This window comes from Stigmatopora nigra, chromosome 23 (assembly GCF_051989575.1).
Source record: "Stigmatopora nigra isolate UIUO_SnigA chromosome 23, RoL_Snig_1.1, whole genome shotgun sequence".
Lineage (NCBI taxonomy): Eukaryota > Metazoa > Chordata > Actinopteri > Syngnathiformes > Syngnathidae > Stigmatopora > Stigmatopora nigra.
The window spans coordinates 1718849-1736906 of record NC_135530.1 but is presented as its reverse complement, the minus strand read 5'-3'; the positions used below and the strand labels follow the sequence as shown (position 1 = coordinate 1736906).

Genomic DNA, 18058 nt, shown 5'->3' with positions numbered 1-18058 from the left:
AGCATATATTTTCCCCATTATGCGCTAGTAAATGAAATGTGATTAACCTATTCAAAGAGCAATATTATTTCACTTAACTAGAAGGTCAGATGAGTGTTTTGTTTTGTTTTTGTTTGGGTTTTTTAGGGGGGTAGTATCCATTTTCCAAGTAGTGATTGAAACAGATGGTACGGGTCAACACAAGATATGATACATATAAAAAAGTGCATCCGTTAACAGTACGTATGAAATATAAACAGAAAAAAAGGACTAAAGTATTAACATACTCATCACTCATCATTAAAGTAAAAAGTATAAAGTACAAGGTCAAGTAAAAAGGAATGTATTAAGAAATATTAAAATGTATGTACTTACCAAGTAGTGATTGAATTTTTTCCCCAATTTATGCTGCTACCAAAGCAATGGAGATATTGAGAAAATTGGGTAAAAAAGTGACAATGAATAAATATAATATGCATTTCACTTTTTATAAAATGAGCTTAAAGGGTCTAGGGTAGGGGTGGGCAAAATTTTGGGCCCGGGGGGGGGGGGGGGGGGGGGGGGTCTACATTGACTTTAAAAATGTGACAGATGGGCCGGGTCAGCACAAGATACGATACATATAAAAAAGTGCATCCGTTAACAGTACATATGAAACATAAACAGAAAAAAAGGACTAAAGTATTAACATACTCATCACTCATCATTAAAGTAAAAAGTATAAAGTACAAGGTAAAGTAAAGAATCCTAAAATTAACAATTATAGCTAGACTGTTGGATATCCCCAGCAAATTTGAATAATTCATACTAGTGATGACAATAGTAAAATTATTACACTTACCAGAGGGGTAGTAGACTTGTCTTTGTATTCGTCTTTATGTCTTCATGCGGTTGAAAAGTGTTGAAAATCACAGAAAAAAAACTGGTAGAAATGGGATAAGAAATATATCAATGAAGCATTTGTCAACAATATCAGAAATTCTTATATTTGAAAAAAATACAGATGGTTTAAAAATATTTTTGGATTCTAAAATACAAAACCTCAGTTTAAAATGAATTAAATACATAACTTGCATCCTGATTCCACATTGTCGTATTCGTCGTGCCGTCAGAGCTAATCGGGCTCCTTTTCACACGGCTTTTGTCAAAGGGCTACAATCCCTCCCACGTGGAGGAAAATGGCGGAATGACGCAAAATGTTACTATTATTATTATCGTTTTGTTTTGTGGTACGGGCGATAAACGTAAAATATCGTCAGATTGTACGGAGCAATTTCAAAGTGCCTTAGATATGAATGCTAAAATACAAAATTGCTCTTTGTGTGTGTTTGAATGTGTTTTTTTTTTTTTTAGCTCTGAACTTCAGCTCCTTTTTAAAACAAAACGAACCCTTTGCCACATTTTGGTTGAATTTCAAAATGGCTTCCAAAGACTCCGTGTAAAAAAAAAAAAAAAAAAGTATCTGTTGTAAAGTGTACAGAAATTGTGCGTTTATTTGTCGTTGTTTTTTATTTAAATAATATTTCCGTGGGCATGATTTGCAATGTTAGAAGTGGACACAAAAAATAACGTTTGGCCACGCCCCCAGCTTTTTTTTTTAGATGTTTAAGTGTGTAACTTGTAGAAAAAAAACAGTTTGCTTTGTAAATACAAATATGTATATCTATATGAACTATATGTAAGAATTGAATATGTATATACGTGTGTTTCATAACTACCCGAATGCGCCCTAAGTAAAAAAAAACATGGTTAATTTTTCATGCATCTTAAATGTTTAAAAAAGTGTGCCATATTCTTTCAAGATGGAAATAAAAAATGTTAAAAAATAATAATAATTTTACTTCTTTATTTTGTATTCTGGGAAAATGAAGACGTTTTTTTGTTGTTGGGGAGATGTTAAGAAAAATTAATAAGGATTAAACAAAATGGATAAATTGAGGTAATGACAAATAAAAAGCAGCAAAAAAGGATAACATATTCCATTGGATTGATGCTGATTAAGTGATTGAGTCTAATTTTCTAGATAATACTAATTATGAACACTACTACTAAAGCCTATGGGACATAGTTGACTTTGTCCTTGTCTTCCCTTGTGTCCTTTTCAGTCCATTTGGCCACGTTCTCGTTTTTTGCCGTCTTTCTTCTGTTTCTTGGCATCTAAAAGGAAATAAATATTTGACCAATAACAGTCAATTTTTGGTCATTTTTACTCATTATTTCGTGATAAACTTGCAAGCATAACTCTGGGAATTACCTTTAAAATAACTATTTTTAAACTAATATGACAAAGTACCCTGGATATTTCCAGATACAGCTTTTTGAGACTTTTTTTTTGAGAGAATTTTCAAATCCTTTGGCTCGGAAAAGAGAATTATTGACGAGGAATCCAACTTTTCCACCCACACAAATTGACTAAAATGGTAAAGTATTTGGAAATTTAGCATTGTTGATCCGTCTAATGTAAGTGTTGGAGTTATTCTGTAATACTAATATATATATGTATGTGTATTTAATAATTTTTTGTATGAGAGCTTCTTCAAATTGACAGTCTTTACTGGAAGATAGGACTGACCTTTACCTCCAGAATGCAGACCTGGAAGGACGCTTAAGAAATTGCTGATGCAGTATCCAACAACCTTGGTGATTACTCGCATATTGTCGTAATTTGTGATGCTATTTTCGCTTGATTATGGATTTTTTTGCTGAATAGAGGCTTATTTATTTAATTTCCAATGGAGTTGTTTTGGAGTTCCGACTTTAATTGTTATTATTGAATACCTGATATGTGATGATTGTTAAAGCTGCTCTTTTTACTTAAGCAATTGGATTAATCAATAAACTTGTATTTTTTTTTAAATTGATGGCCTTAAATGGACAGGAGAAATTACCGCTGGGAAGATTTCCATTTATAACGAGGACTAAATTCTCTCTTGCAAGAATATTATCAGAGATACCAATTTAATTAAATGTTTTATAATGAATCAAATCTCTGCCTTTATATTGTTTCATCATTATATTAAAGTATAATTATTGATGAACCTAACAGTATGCATTTGCAATTTAAAAGCAGTCCAAAAAAATCCTGCAAATGGCGCTAAAATGTCTTCTTCAAAGCGCTGTCTCCAAATGTATACACTCAAAGTGTGTTTGAGTGGCAGCTGGTGTGTGCATCCGTTCTAATGAAGGCAAGCAAAAAATGGCCTGACACACTCACACACACAAGTGAGTGAGGCTGGGTGACAGTGCGGCAGAAGCAGCAATCTTAGGTTGAGATGTGATTTTCCCGAGTCTGCCAGTTGGGAGATAAGCCCCCTCCGCCCTACCCCCTTGAGAAAGAGAGGGTTACCAAGGGAAACGGGATGGGGGCGTTTGGGCTGCGCAAGGGGATGGAAGAGATACGATTGGGCCTCGGGCAGACGGATCAGAGGGTTTAGGCGAGGAAAATGAGCAAACAAAAACACAAATGTTTAACCTCCACCGGGACGCCATGTTTTTTTTATTCCACCAATGGAGCGGGGATGGGACTGCAAGGGATTTGGGGAGTCCGTGGATGGAAAATAAAGATCATCTTTATTGGTAAAGTGACCAATATGGGCGATAGCGCAGGAATAATACCTGTTTGGGTTTTTTGGGGGTTGGTTTTTGGCTGCTGAGGTTTTTTTTTGGTAGAATTTCTTTTTTTGAGGGTGTTTCACCCAATCAAGAGTATATGCCACAAAAAAATTGTAATATTACATGATTTTTCCCCATTTTGGTGGGATTGACAGTACTCAGATGTTTGGTCGCCGGACGTTTGGTCGCCCAGACGTTTGGTCGCCCAGACGTTTGGTCGCTCAGACGTTTGGTCGCCCAGACGTTTGGTCGCCCAGACGTTTGGTCGCCCGGACGTTTGGTCGCCCGGACGTTTGGTCGCCAGACGTTTGGTCGCCAGACGTTTGGTCGCCAGACGTTTGGTCGCCAGACGTTTGGTCGCCCAGACATTTGGTCGCCGGATGTTTGGTCGCCTAGACGTTTGGTCGCCCAGACGTTTGGTCGCCCTGACGTTTGGTCGCCCAGACGTTTGGTCGCCCGGACATTTGGTCGCCCGGACATTTGGTCGCCCGGACATTTGGTCGCCCGGACATTTGGTCGCCCGGACATTTGGTCGCCCGGACATTTGGTCGCCAGACGTTTGGTCGCCGGACGTTTGACAACATGACAGTTTGCTGTTGAAATCAGCTCATAAAATTATATTTATGCGAGTTTAATATCTAAATATCTACTGTTGAAAAATCAATGGAGAAAGAGTGCAAGTCCATTTTCTTTCTTGGGCTGGGATGGCAAAACTGAACTTACTGTATTTTTCCAAACCCAAATGCTCTCTGCGGCATTGTAAGTATGAGCAAACAAATGCATTGTTTGGGATTTTTCTACAGGCTGCAACAAAAAAAAGTGGCTCTGGCACATGGGTGCCCAGGGGAATGTAACATTTGCTTCCCCTGCGAAAGGAAAGAGAAATGCAGATTGAAAAGGTACACCAGCAAAAATGTAGCAGAAAGCCAGCCTCTAATAAACAAAGCTTTCAGTGGTTGTAATGAGCAGAGTAGAGAGATGGATAGACGGCCATCGACAGCCGCAAATGTTGTTTGTTACCCAAAATGAAACAGCAGACAGACCATTTGGGCTCAAATCATGCCGACTCGTGTGTACCTTTGCAACATAATAAACCCATTTGTGTTTGGCAGAACCAGAAAACCTCTAGAGGCTCTATGCGACCAATCCGCTGCCAATTCATATTGTGACAGAGAGAGTTTACTGTTGAAACCAGCTCTCAAAATTATATTCATGAGAGATAGTATAATATCTAAATATCTACTGTTGATTCATGAGAGAGAGTTTAATATCTAAGTACTGTTGAAAACTGTAGATATTTAGATATTAAACACTCTCATTGATATAATTTTGAGAGCTGGTTTCAACAGTACATAGATATTAAACAGTACTTAGATATTAAGTAGTACTTAGATATTAAACAGTACTTTGATATTAAACAGTACTTAGATATTAAACAGTACTAGGATATTAAACAGTACTTGGATATTAAACAGTACTTGGATATTAAACAGAACTTAGATATTAAACAGTACTTAGATATTAAACTCTCTTTTTGGCAACCAAAAGTCCGACAACCAAAAGATTGGCAACCAAACGTCCAATCACTGTAGCGAAAACCCAGAATGCGGTAAACAAAAAGCACCAGGAACGTACGGGTGTATAAAATAATCCTAAAATCACACAAATAATAAACACTGGAATCAAAATCGCTACTAAACTGGTAGGATCCCCCCACCTTAAACATGTCAGGCACACATGTTTAAATACACACACAAAGGCTGATTACCAATCACAAAAACACCTGGCTACATATGGGAAGGGAAGCCTAGAGGGACTTAAGAGATGAATTATACACAACAATAACAAACACGCAAAACATCCACCCAAAAACATGACACTATATGGTTTATATACATAGAAACAGTTAATTTTAAAGCAGATCCGATTGGCCGATCACTGTTAATGAGTAAAATATACATGAAAATTCCAATATCAACATGAGATGTTAGTACAAGTGTTAAAAAGGAAAAGCCTCAAGTGTGTTTCTCTGTCCTTGCAGCTTGTTATGTTCTCCCAATCACATTTGAGCTAATGGAATTCCTCCGGCTTAGCTGAGCGGTCATTAAAGGGAATTGAATTGGATGCGGGAGCGCCGCCGCCTGCTGTTTGCGCCGCATTACCACAAACGATATGCACTGCGACAAGAGGACGCCATTGCCTCTAATTTAACAAATCAACATGACTATAAAGTTAATGGTTAAAGTCCACACAAAAAGAGGGATTTTTTCTTTTTTCTAAATCCATTGAGTCAGAGGTATTTTTGAATCCCTGTTTGAAATAAACACGGGGGATTTACGCATTTAATTTTCTCACACAAATGGAAATACCAAATCCTAATCAAGCAAATGTGGTGAGGCTGTTTTGCAAGCTCGAGGAAGGAATATAAAAAGGATACTTTCTTTAAATAGCACTTTATGATTCAAATAGAAAGTGTGGTCGATGTTATATTATGAGGATATTGTTGAGAAATGCAGTAATATACACAAACATCTCACCTTTAAATATTTTTCTAGTTTTGTTGTGATTTAAATGAATTCTGAGTCAAACTGAAATTGGCATGTTGGCAAAATTGACCATTTTTTTGTTCCTACTTCCAGTTATATACTATGAAATTATTTCTTGCATATCATTATAAAACATTGTTTCATTGATACTCATTGATCTCATTGATATTCATTGATTAGCAACAGCGTAATAATGTTATGACAATAATTCAGAGACTTTTTGTACTTTAAAAGTAGTAAAATGACTAAAAAATGTGCACATTTTTACAAATTTTGATTTTTAAATTCTTCTGCATCCATTCTCTCATTGATACTCATTGATCTCATTGATATTTATTGATAAGCAACAGCATAACAATGCTATCAAAATAATTCAAAGACTTTTTGTACTTTAAAACTAGTAAAATTACCAAAAAAATTGCATATTTTCATATATTTTGACTTTTAAATCTCTAGTATGTCTCTCAAGGAACAATATTTGAAAATATGAATTATTTACAGCTCTCTCTTTCAAAAAGCTTCCCGACCCTGCATTATTAGAATGACAGAAATCCCCAATGTTAATAGTAGTCGAAATTAATATCAGATTTGGATTCCCCACCCAACAATTACACCCATTTTAATTCTTTCTCTTTCAGCAAATCCAGTTCATCCCGAAAACACGTCAGAACGCAACCGTGTCATCTGCCATGTCGCGATAAGCCGGCCCGTTAACTGGCATCAACTTGCCAATGTCCACCGTGTACTTTTCCCCATGTCAATGACGTCGTAGTTTGCAAAGCTAACAAAAGGTCGCTACTCACTCCCTGGCCGACCTGCCGTTTGGCAATCAAATATTCCACGCGCTGTTTGACATTCTGCCGTTAGGATTTGATTCTTCCCGCAGTAGGTGGGAGTGGAATGCCAATAGAGTGTGATTGCGTTTGAATAGCGAGTTAACCTCCTCACCTCGCCTTTAACGCCAACGTAGGTGGATATTGCGAACAGGTGCAATCACGTCTCGGAAACGCCACGGACAATTTAAGTTTATTCAGTTTATGTCAGTGAGAAGGACCAGTGAGACGAAAAACATATTTTTTTTAGAGGGGATAGCTCGCTACTGTATATTTGAATTACATGTTACCATTATACTGGAATCCTATTGGATTGTACTGTATTAATTCTCTATTGTAAGAGTGACATTGTAGTCTGTAATATGAAAGAAATTTATGACTACATTACATTGTATTGTAAGTCATAGCATGGGGAAATTTTGTGATTAATTTCACGTTAGAATTCAGGGAAGATGGGTGTCAAATATGCAGCCCGTGGACCTGAAGTGGGCCGCGAGGGGTGCTTGGAGGATTGGTCGCCGGTCTTTTGGTCTCCAAAATAGAGACAGTTTATATCTAAGTACTGTTTAATATATAAGTACTGTTTAATATCTAAGTACTGTTTAATATATAAGTACTGTTTAATATCTAAGTACTGTTTAATATATAAGTACTGTTTAATATCTAAGTACTATTGAAACCATCTCTCCAAATTATATTCAAGTGAGAGAGTTTAATATCTAAGAAAGACAGTTTAATATCCAAGTACTGTTTAATATATAAGTATTGTTTAATATCTAAGTACTATTGAAACCATCTCTCCAAATTATATTCATGAGAGAGAGTTTAATATCTAACAGAGACAGTTTAATATCTAAGTACTATTTAATATCTAAGTACTATTTAATATCTAGGTACTATTTAATATCTAGGTACTATTTAATATCTAAGTACTATTGAAACCAGCTCCCAAAATTATATTCATGAAAGAGTTTAATATCTAAATATCTACTGTAGATTCATGATAGAGTTTGATATCCAAGTACTGTTGAAAAAAGTAAATATTTAGATATTAAACTCTCTCTCATGATTATAATTTTGAGAGGTGGTTTCAACAGTTCTTGGATATTAAACAGTACTTAGATGTTAAACTCTCTTTTTTATATATTCAACTCTCTCTCTTAGATGTTAAACTCTCTCTTTTATATATTCAACTCTCTCTCTTAGATGTTAAACTCTCTTAGATATTAAACTCTCTCTCATGAATATAATTTTGAGAGCTGGTTTCAACAGTAAACTCTCTGTCACCATTTGACCGGCAACCAAAACAACAGCGACCAAACGTCCGAGCACCATCACCATCCATGGCACTGAAACATTGTCAACACACTGTACAGATTGAAATTTCATCACAATTGTATCACAATTGCAATCCGAGGGAAGCAGCCACTCATCGGCATGCATTACGCGAAGAAAAATGTTTGCCTGCTTGGTTCGGCTTCTTTTCGCAGACAACGCGATAGAAATGTGTGTCTATGCCAGGCGCCAACGTGTCCATCCATAATTCATACGCTGTCTTCCAAGCAGGACTTAGGTACGAAAAAAAAAAAAAAACGACTGGCTCTTCACTGAGACCAGCGCTGACACCGTTATTTATTTAAAGCTACGGTGTTATTGTAGTCTATTTGAAAAACAGTTTAATTGCCGTAATAAAAATGGCACGCTGAGATTTCCAGTGCAGAATTTGCAATGGTAGGGAGATGGGGGGGTGACAGTTGGGGGTATTGGAGGGGGGGTGCTTGTCAGCATACTCCCAAAACACATGAGGAACGCTGTCACGCTGTAAGTCTCTTCCCCAAAATGCCAGTGGGGAGGAGAAGTTGCAAATATCTGAGGTACTTGGCGAAGAGTTTCCGCCCTTGACATGCTGGCAATAAACTTAGACCCTGCAGAGCTTTTTTCACTGCAGGAATTTCAATAGTGTCGGGCTCAAGGCAATCCATGCTAGCCAGGTTAAAAATGAACTGGCATTGGTAGTGGTGCATGCCAAAATGTTCAGAAAAATCTGGTTTTAGTTTTTAGGCGCGCTTTGAGTATTAATACTGCGTTTAGATTTTGGAAGTTTTCAAAAGTATATTCATGGGAGAGAGTTTACTATCTAAGAGTTTAATATCTAAGTACTGTTTAATATCTAAGAGAAAGAGTTTAATATCTAAGTACTGTTCAATATCTAAGTACTGTTTAATATCCAAGTACTGTTTAATATCTAAGTACAGTTTAATATCTAAGTACAGTTTAATATCGAAGTACTGTTTAATATCGAAGTACTGTTTCATATCTAAGTACTGTTTAATATAGAAGTACTGTTTAATATCTGAGTACTGTTTAATATATAAGAGAGAGAGAGTTTATTACCTTAGTACTGTTTAAAATATAAGTACTGTTTAAAATATAAGTACTGTTTAATATCTAAGTACAGTTTAATATCTAAGTACAGTTTAATATCTAAGTACAGTTTAATATCGAAGTACTGTTTAACATCGAAGTGCTTTTTCATATATAAGTACTGTTTAATATAGAGGTACTGTTTAATATCTGAGTACTGTTTAATATATAAGAGAGAGAGAGAGAGTTTATTATCTAAGTACTGTTTAAAATATAAGTACTGTTTAATATCTAAGTACTCACACACTTAGAATAATAAACAAATAGTCGAATATCTGTCATATTTGAGCATATGTCATCCCATTAACACACTGACCTTGCAGTTTGGCCTTAGGAATTTTCCCACAAGGCTTAGTGGCCGTGACTGTTGGGGCACAGGTGGCGTCCATGAGCGCCCTTTTCAGTACACCCGTTCTGTTCTTCTTGCCCGTAGTCGGGTCACACTCGCCCCACGCCTGGAACTCATACTTGCACTCCCCTGCCACAGAAAAACACATCTTAGTCGGTAAAAGCCGTCAAGACGCTTCTAAAGACGTCCGTTAACTGGAACAAATGGCGGTGGGCCTGCGCGATGCCATTGGTTGACAGATGAGCCCAATCAAACGCACCCCCGCCTGGAAATAACATTCCCGATACGATCTCGGATAACTGGTTCTTGTGTGCTTTGGCTTTGATGTAAGATGGAAGACGCCTCGCGTTCAACCCCGGCCCGGCTATGGGTGTAATTCGCCCCGGGAAATGGCTGCCGTACATCGTTTTTTTTTTTTGCACGTGTTCATAGCTTCCTCTTCGTCATTTTGAGAAGGGGCGAGGGAGGAAGACAGTGAAGTGGCGCTTATGAAAGACCCTCTTGTCATCGCCGACAAATTCCCAGGGTGCTCATCAAAGGGGAGGAGGAGGCCGTGATGGTGGCGGTCGGGGGAGGAATTGGGTAATTGTTGTAACAAGCCCACGGGGACATCCTGAGCACTTGAAAAAGCTTTTTTTTGGGGTGTCTGAAAGAAGCCACTTGGGAATCTGGCAAGAAAGCCCATAAGGACTTTAACGCAAGCTAGTGCCACACTTACTGGACGCCAGATGACCTACAATAAAAAAAGGGATGGCATCCATCACAGCATCTCGTGTGCAATAACAATGCAATATCTTAGATTTTAGAATTACCTTGCCTGTACGTGATTTTTTAAATTAGGTCAGGCTCTTTAACAAGAAAAATGGCTGTGTTAAGAGCTACTGTAAGCATGCATGTACATCTATGTGTATGTATATATATGTACATCTATGTGTATGTATATATATGTACATCTATGTGTATGTATATATATATATATATATATATATATATATATATATATATATATATATATATATATATATATATATACATATATATATATATATATATATATACACATATACATATATATATACATATATATATATATATATATATATAAGTACATCTATGTGTATGTATATATATGTACATCTATCTGCATGTGTATATATATGTACATCTATGTGCATGTTTATATATATATGTACATCTATGTGCATGTATGTATATATATATATATATATATATATATATATATATGTACATCTATGTGTATGTATATATATGTACATCTATGTGTATGTATATATATATGTACATCTATGTGTATGTATATATATATATATATATATATATATGTATATATATATATATATATATATGTATATATATATATATATATATATATATATATATATATATATATATATATATATATATATATATATATATATATATATATATATATATATATATATATATATATATATATATATATATATATATATATATATATATATATATATATATATATATATATATATATATATATATATATATACACATATATATATATACATATACATATACATATATACATATACATGTACATGAATATATACATGGACGTGTTCATATCCATGTATATATACATATACATGTCCATGTACATGTATATGCACATAAAGGGTTTTACAGTCCGGCGTTTATCGACCTCCAAATTTCTTCTTCCAGTTGCAGGGAATCTTGCAACGCTGCGTCTTGATGGTCTGCTTGCAGTCGGTGCCGGTGCGAGTGCCCTCGCGGGTGCCCAGTCCACAGTCGCCCTCATTGGCTACGCAGACGCTCCACTGCCACTCGCCGCAGTCCGACTTGCGCTCCCTTTTGCCTGAAAACATTACAGACGCTCCCCTACTTACAAACGAGTTAGGTTCCGAGCGTTTGTTCATAAGTTGAACGTACCTTGTTTGTCGGGTTTTCCTCCTTCGGCCGCCATGGCGGTGAGCACCAGCAAGGCCATCACGGCGGCTTGTGCACTCCACTGCATCCTAAAGACGAAACACCGCACAAAAACAAAGAAAGAAAATGCTGAACAACTTTATGAAGTCATCACCTTTGGCTATTTGACATCTGGGGGGCAACCATAAGAGACTTTGACGTCAAAGAAATCTCACGTTTTGTGGGGGGTTGTCAGCTAAACTTGACAGGAGGAATAAATGACCTGTCAAGATCATTGTGGAGGGAGAAAGAATTGCTTTTACAGAGAAAAATTGGAAGGGAATGCTGTTTTTTTTTCCAGGTAAAATGTGAACAGAACTGAACGATCGCATGTTTCCAATACAAAATAGAAGAGGTGGCACGAGGTCAAAGGTCACAAAGGTCAGGGGAAAAATGATAATAACGTGACAGTGGATTAGCCTGTTTAATACAGAATGATACATTAAATATGAGAACAGATATTTTCACCCTAAAAGGGCACCTGCTCTGCTAAATAAAAAATGTATATAACTGTGAGGGGCTTAAATTGGTTGCCAGTTCTTTTCTGTTGAAGCCAGCTATTAAAATTACATTCATGAGAGTTTAATATCTAAGAGAGAGAGTTTTACATCTAAAAGAGAGAGTTTAATATCTAAGTCCTGTTTAATATCTAAGTACTGTTTAATATCTAAGTACTGTTTAATATCTAAGTACTGTTTAAAATCTAAGTACTGTTTAATATCTAACTACTGTTAAATATCTAAGTACTGTTTAATATCCAAGTAGTTTAATATCTAAGTACTGTTTAATATCTAAGTACTGTTTAATATCAACGTACTGTTTAATATCTAAGTAATGTTTAATATCTAAGTACTGTTTAATATCAAAGTACTGTTTAATATCTAAGTACTGTTTAATATCTAAGTACTGTTTAATATCTAAGTACTGTTTAATATCTAAGTACTGTTTAATATCTAAGTACTGTTTAATATCAACGTACTGTTTAATATCTAAGTACTGTTTAATATCTAAGTACTGTTTAATATCTAAGTACATTTGACCGGCGACCAAACGTCCAGTCACAAGATGCTAATCACAAGTGTTTTGACGTCTATCTGCCTATTAGTTTTCCTCCATTTTATTCCCCGCCAATAGAACGCTGGCACAGGCGACCCATATCAGCGACAGAGAGAGAATAACAGCGTGGTGCCACTTTGAATTCAACATAAGTCCGTGCTGAACTTGCATTTAACTTTTAACACACTTTGAAGCAAAGTTATAATCAGGTGCTGCAACACGACCCAAATGAGGCTGGCGGCTGCCCTTCCATTGATTCCACACTCGTGGGGAAAACACGTTTCGAATCATCCCAATGGCCGCCATGACTTTGCAAAAAAAGCAATAAAAGGATGAAAAAAAATCATCTTGCCACTAAAAAGGGATCCTACTGCTTTTGAAGATAAGACGGCATCTCGGGCTTTGGACGGAGGGATTCGGATGACTTCCATTAAGTGTTTGTCCCGCCTTTTTGTCCTCTGGGAACTCGGGAACTTTTGGAGGACCATTGTCCTCTTGCACTATTCGGGAGATTTCATTGCGATGGAATTAAGACGGGTAACGGACAACTATGAGTCCAGAATAAGTTCTGCGTTATTAACCAATGGGAGCCTTCTATTGTTGTTAGCCTCCACGTTACTGCAAGATCGATAACATTGAGTCCACTCTAGGGAGTCACGTGCTGTCCTCAGTAGGGACGCCTCCATTTGTCCTATTGATCGGTATATCGGGATTACAGATCAATGGGCCTAACGCAGGCAAACTACGGCCTGCAGGCCAGATACGGCCCCTTAGGTTTTTAAATCCGGCCCGCCAATGTTGTCCAAATATTTTTTTTACCCCAAGATGGCGCCGTCACGGGGAAGGCAGTGGTAGTAGCTATGTCCACTCTTATTAGTTTTTTTGTGTTTTATATCTGTTTTTAAATTTCGTTTTAATATTTCTTAATACATTCCTTTTAATTTACTTTGTAGTACTTTATACTTTTTACTTTAATGAAGAGTGATGAATATGTTAATACTTTAGTCCGTTTTTTTCTGTTTATGTTTCATATGTACTGTTAACGGATGCACTTTTTTATATGTATCGTATCTTGAACGTACTGTTTTGATAGTTTCCAATTCAGAACGCGTTTTGATGCTATCTTACAGAAAAAACTAACAAAAGATAGCCCCGTTATCTTTCTTTTCTCAAGTGGATTAATCGAAGATTTCACCACGTCTCTTGAGTATCTAAACTAAACTATTTCAATTCATTTGAACTGCAAATGGAATTTAAGTCAAATAAATTTGGTTCTGGTCTATCATCACCACTTGTGTTAAATAAACAAACATATTCGGACTAATTATAACCAATTCCTTCAGTCTGGTATTGAGAAAGCAAGCTTGGCGTGCATTTCACCGCCCACATTGACATTATTTCCCTCACGGATGCCAAACCTGACAGTGCTGAATGTTCAACCCACGCCATCACCTCACACATCATACAAAAGAAGAAAAAAATATTGACATCACCGGCAGCAGAAGCAGCGCAAAACTCAAATGGACCTCATTAATTGGAATAGACGGCAGGGCAGTCGCCGCCAGATGCCACAAATTAAATTAACAGCCTTCTGAGTCAGTCAAAGTTCAATAAAAAGAAATAAATCTAAGTGCACCCTGAGAAATCATCATCATTCTGCCTAAGCATACAAATTCAAGGCATCCCGTTCTGTGGGCATCCCCTTTTAAGTATGGAAATGTCTTGTCATATCACCGACCCTGCAAATTCATATTTTCACGACTATAAGGCGCACTTAAAAGTCTTAAATTTTTGTCCAAAATAGATAGTGCGCCTTATAATCAAGTGGGCCTTATATATGGGAAGAAACAGAAAACCACCACTGTCGGATATTAAAAAAACACAAACGCCTGAACTGAAACAATTCTGTTAAATATGCAGATGCCATCTTAGTTTACAACATCTTCCATCATATAGCTCCTCCCCCACTGCAAGATTTTATACAAAAAAAAATCCAAAACATCAACAATGGCTGGCTCTAGAGGTGACTGTAAAGTAGTGAGTACTTCATACCTGGAAGTCAATAGCAATTACTGTATTTTCACCACTATAAGGCGCACTTAAAAGTCTTAAATTTTCTCCAAAATAGACAGAGCGCCTTATAATACAGTGTGCCTTATATATGGAAAAAATGTCATTTATTGAGGGTGCGCCTTAAAATGCGGTGCGCCTTATAGTTTTGAAAATACGGTAAATATTCAAATTAGAGCAAATGATTGCAATATTCTGTTTCTGACTTCTGTGACCTATGACCTCAGACAATGTTCCTTTAAACGACGCCATCATGGAGAAAGGGGTAGTAAAAAAAAAAGTTTGTATTTTATTTACTGTGCGCCATATGATTGCTGCTGCGCAGAGAAGACGAGAGTAGTGCGCAATTGCGCCCAGCTTAGAGGGAACATTGTTTAATGGCATCCCCTTTCAAACTGGTTGCACCTGGAGCATCTGGGGATTCCAGAGGGAGATGGGTCAAGGCGCCGTTCGAGAATATGAAGCCGGAACACGGCGGAAAAAAACAAAACTCCCCAACCTCCTCTAGTTCTTTGCTGGTTGTTTGTTTGCAAAGACCGGCTGTCTCGCAGCGTGCGCCACGGACGGAATACTAATGCTCATAAGCAATGTTCCGGTTGCCTTCTTTCACGCTGAGAAAGGTTTTCCAATGCATCTCATGCGGTAAAAAACTCGGATGGGCAGCCATCGACATGAAAACATGGCGGTTAGAAGACAAAGAGCGCCATTAGTGAAGATATCGGGTGAAAAAAGAGGTGGGATGTGTTCCGTGGCGACGCCCGCCATCGATAAAACAACGACGTGGTTTACGGTAGGCAACGATGTGGGTGGTTCCGGCTCTGAATCCACTCAAGGACTCGTGACTCCCGGATAAAAGAGGTGGTATTGATTGGGAGTTTTTCGGACAAACAGGGGGAAAACGGAAGCCAATATTCCCTCTAATTTTTCATTGGAGAGCCATATGCACCCATGGAAAGAGCCACATAGGGCTATCGAGCCATAGATTCTCTAATCTGCTCTAATTTTTCATGTAAAACATGCTCTAAAACACAAAAAACATAAGAGAGGACAGAGTTACTGCCACTGGCTGACGCATAAATGGCGCCATTATGGGGAAATTGGTTAAAAAATAATAATAATAAAGTTTGGATTTTATTTACTGCGCGCCATATGATTGCTGCTGCGCAAAGAAGACGAGAATAGTGTGCAATTGCGCATCTGTGCAGCTTAGAGGGAACATTAGCAGAAGCCATCTTGCAACTTTGTTGTACGTTAAACCCACTGACACAAAACTTGGAGTACAAATACAAAGACAAAACTTTCTGAGGATGAGGAGATAGCAGGATATCTTAGGGCATTTTGGGTCTAAAACACTCCCCCCTTCCTGCTTTCTATTCGCCGTTCCTCCTCTGGGAGGCCCCCCCTAACCCCCCATGGAGGTTCATTCTCTTCCCGTGAATAGTCACTGAGGTGGAGGGGGTCAGCGAATGCACCACTCACTGTGAGCATCCCCTTCTTTCCACTCGTATAAGGCCTTTCAACCCCCCCTTTTTGTAGGGACACTACCAGAGTGGCCTTATTGCTCCTCAAAGACACAGGAGGAGGAGGAAGAAGAGGAGGAGGAGGAAGATGAAACCCCTTTTGTATTCTATAGGCGGCGTCACATGGTCCGGTTCCTAAAGGTCTCCTTAAAAGCAGAGGACCCCCCATCCCTCCATCCAAGCCCCCCCATTTCCACATATTCTCTTGAGAACTTCCTCCAAAAACTTCCCCTGCTCATCAGCCTCTTTTATTTCGACTACCGACGTTTGTTGACACCTCATTTTGAAGGGGGGAGACACGGAAGGGGGTCGTCTTTTGTCTATGCTGAGAATGCATATAAGATGGCAGAATGTTTGCCTAGCAACGCCATGGTAACAGTGGACCGATGGCGCCGATACAATACGGTCGCTGAGGGGTTTGTCATTCCGCTCAGGCTTGACCCAAATGGAAGAATCCTGGGAAAAAAAAGTGGGCCGCGGCAAATGGCATGAAGGCAAGGGGGGAAATATATAGTTGTATATTACTTTGCAAATATCTACAGGAGAGATTGTAAGGGAAAAAAATGGAATTTCACCCATTATGTTTTCCTTCAGTTGATACAGCCCCACTTTGGGATTATTATCTTCATCCCAAATCCTAATTTTCATCTAATTTTTCATGTAAAACATGCTAAAACACAAAAAAACTTAAGTGGACAGAGCTACTGCCACTGGCTGCAGCGTAAATGGCGCCATCATAGGGAAAAGGGTAAAAAAATAATAACAATAATAATAAATTTAAAAAAATAATAATAATTAAAAGTTTGGATTTTATTTACTGCGCGCCATATGATTGCTGCTGCGCAGAGAAGACGAGAGTAGTGCGCAGTTTAGAACGGGAGTAGGGAACCTATGGCTCGGGAGTATTTTTTTAAAAACATTCATTTTTTCCACTTTAAAAGTAGTTGAATTTTGTTTTGAGTTTCTTAACCACTAATCTACTACCTTTGCCAGTACATAATAGTAAATAATAATCATCAACAAGTGGAGAGATATGAAAATAAACAAACTCCTCGGCATATATTCTTTATCATCTGCCAAGAATGTCTAATACTATACTTTTTCTTTAAAAAAACAGCAGTTTTTCATTTTACTCATTGTCTACCAGTGAGAGCGATACAAAAAAATAAAGTTATTGTGGAAATACTTTAAAAAGTATTAATACCACCCCAAAAAAAATGCCAAAAAAACACCAACACAGAGCTTTGCTACCTAAAAGATTGACTGGAGTACTTTTTCTTCTTCCGTTCTACATGATAAAGCAACAAACTTTCCCCCAAGTTTCACCAAAAACTTTTACCGAACCCGAAATGGACTTACTTGATCCCCAGGTGCGCTGGTTGTATGTCAGTAGAAAAAATGGCAGTGTCCTCTAAGCTGTTTTCATGGGAATCCTCGATCCCGCTTTGGCCTCCTTTGCTTTCGCACTACGCCTTCTGTCTCCTTGTGGGCTGAACATAGTGTGTATAAATGTGTGTGTGTGTTAGTGGTGGGTCAAAGATGGTTGGGGGGTTGGGGGTTGTAAGCTTTTTACTCACTTGTGTTCAGAAATTCATTACCCCCAAGGTCATATCCAAGCCTGGAAGAAAGATGGGGAGATGGAGGGCGAGACCTATCTGCATGTGTGTGAGCAAGAGAGAAGAAAAG

General features: G+C 37.6%; 1 protein-coding gene across 1 annotated transcript; it reads right to left on the bottom strand.

Moving 5' to 3' along the window:
• Positions 1-2066: 2066 nt before the first annotated feature.
• Positions 2067-18033, bottom strand: ptn (pleiotrophin). The gene is made up of 6 exons (XM_077709453.1): positions 17950-18033; positions 17732-17862; positions 11691-11776; positions 11443-11616; positions 9711-9872; positions 2067-2136 (listed from the first exon to the last, which is right to left on the bottom strand). The coding sequence occupies exons 3-6, from the start codon at positions 11773-11775 to the stop codon at positions 2081-2083; spliced, it is 477 nt and encodes a 158-aa protein (XP_077565579.1). The 5' UTR covers position 11776; positions 17732-17862; positions 17950-18033; the 3' UTR covers positions 2067-2080.
• Between the last annotated feature and the right edge of the window lie 25 nt (positions 18034-18058).

Excerpts from the sequence above, each read along its gene's own strand:
- ptn (XM_077709453.1), bottom strand. The coding sequence starts at position 11,775 with ATGCAGTGGAGTGCACAAGCCGCCGTGATGGCCTTGCTGGTGCTCACC. Across the intron at positions 11,617-11,690 it reads AGGAAAACCCGACAAACAAG|GCAAAAGGGAGCGCAAGTCG; the intron begins GTACGTTCAACT and ends TAATGTTTTCAG. Across the intron at positions 2,137-9,710 it reads TCCTAAGGCCAAACTGCAAG|ATGCCAAGAAACAGAAGAAA; the intron begins GTCAGTGTGTTA and ends ATTTCCTTTTAG.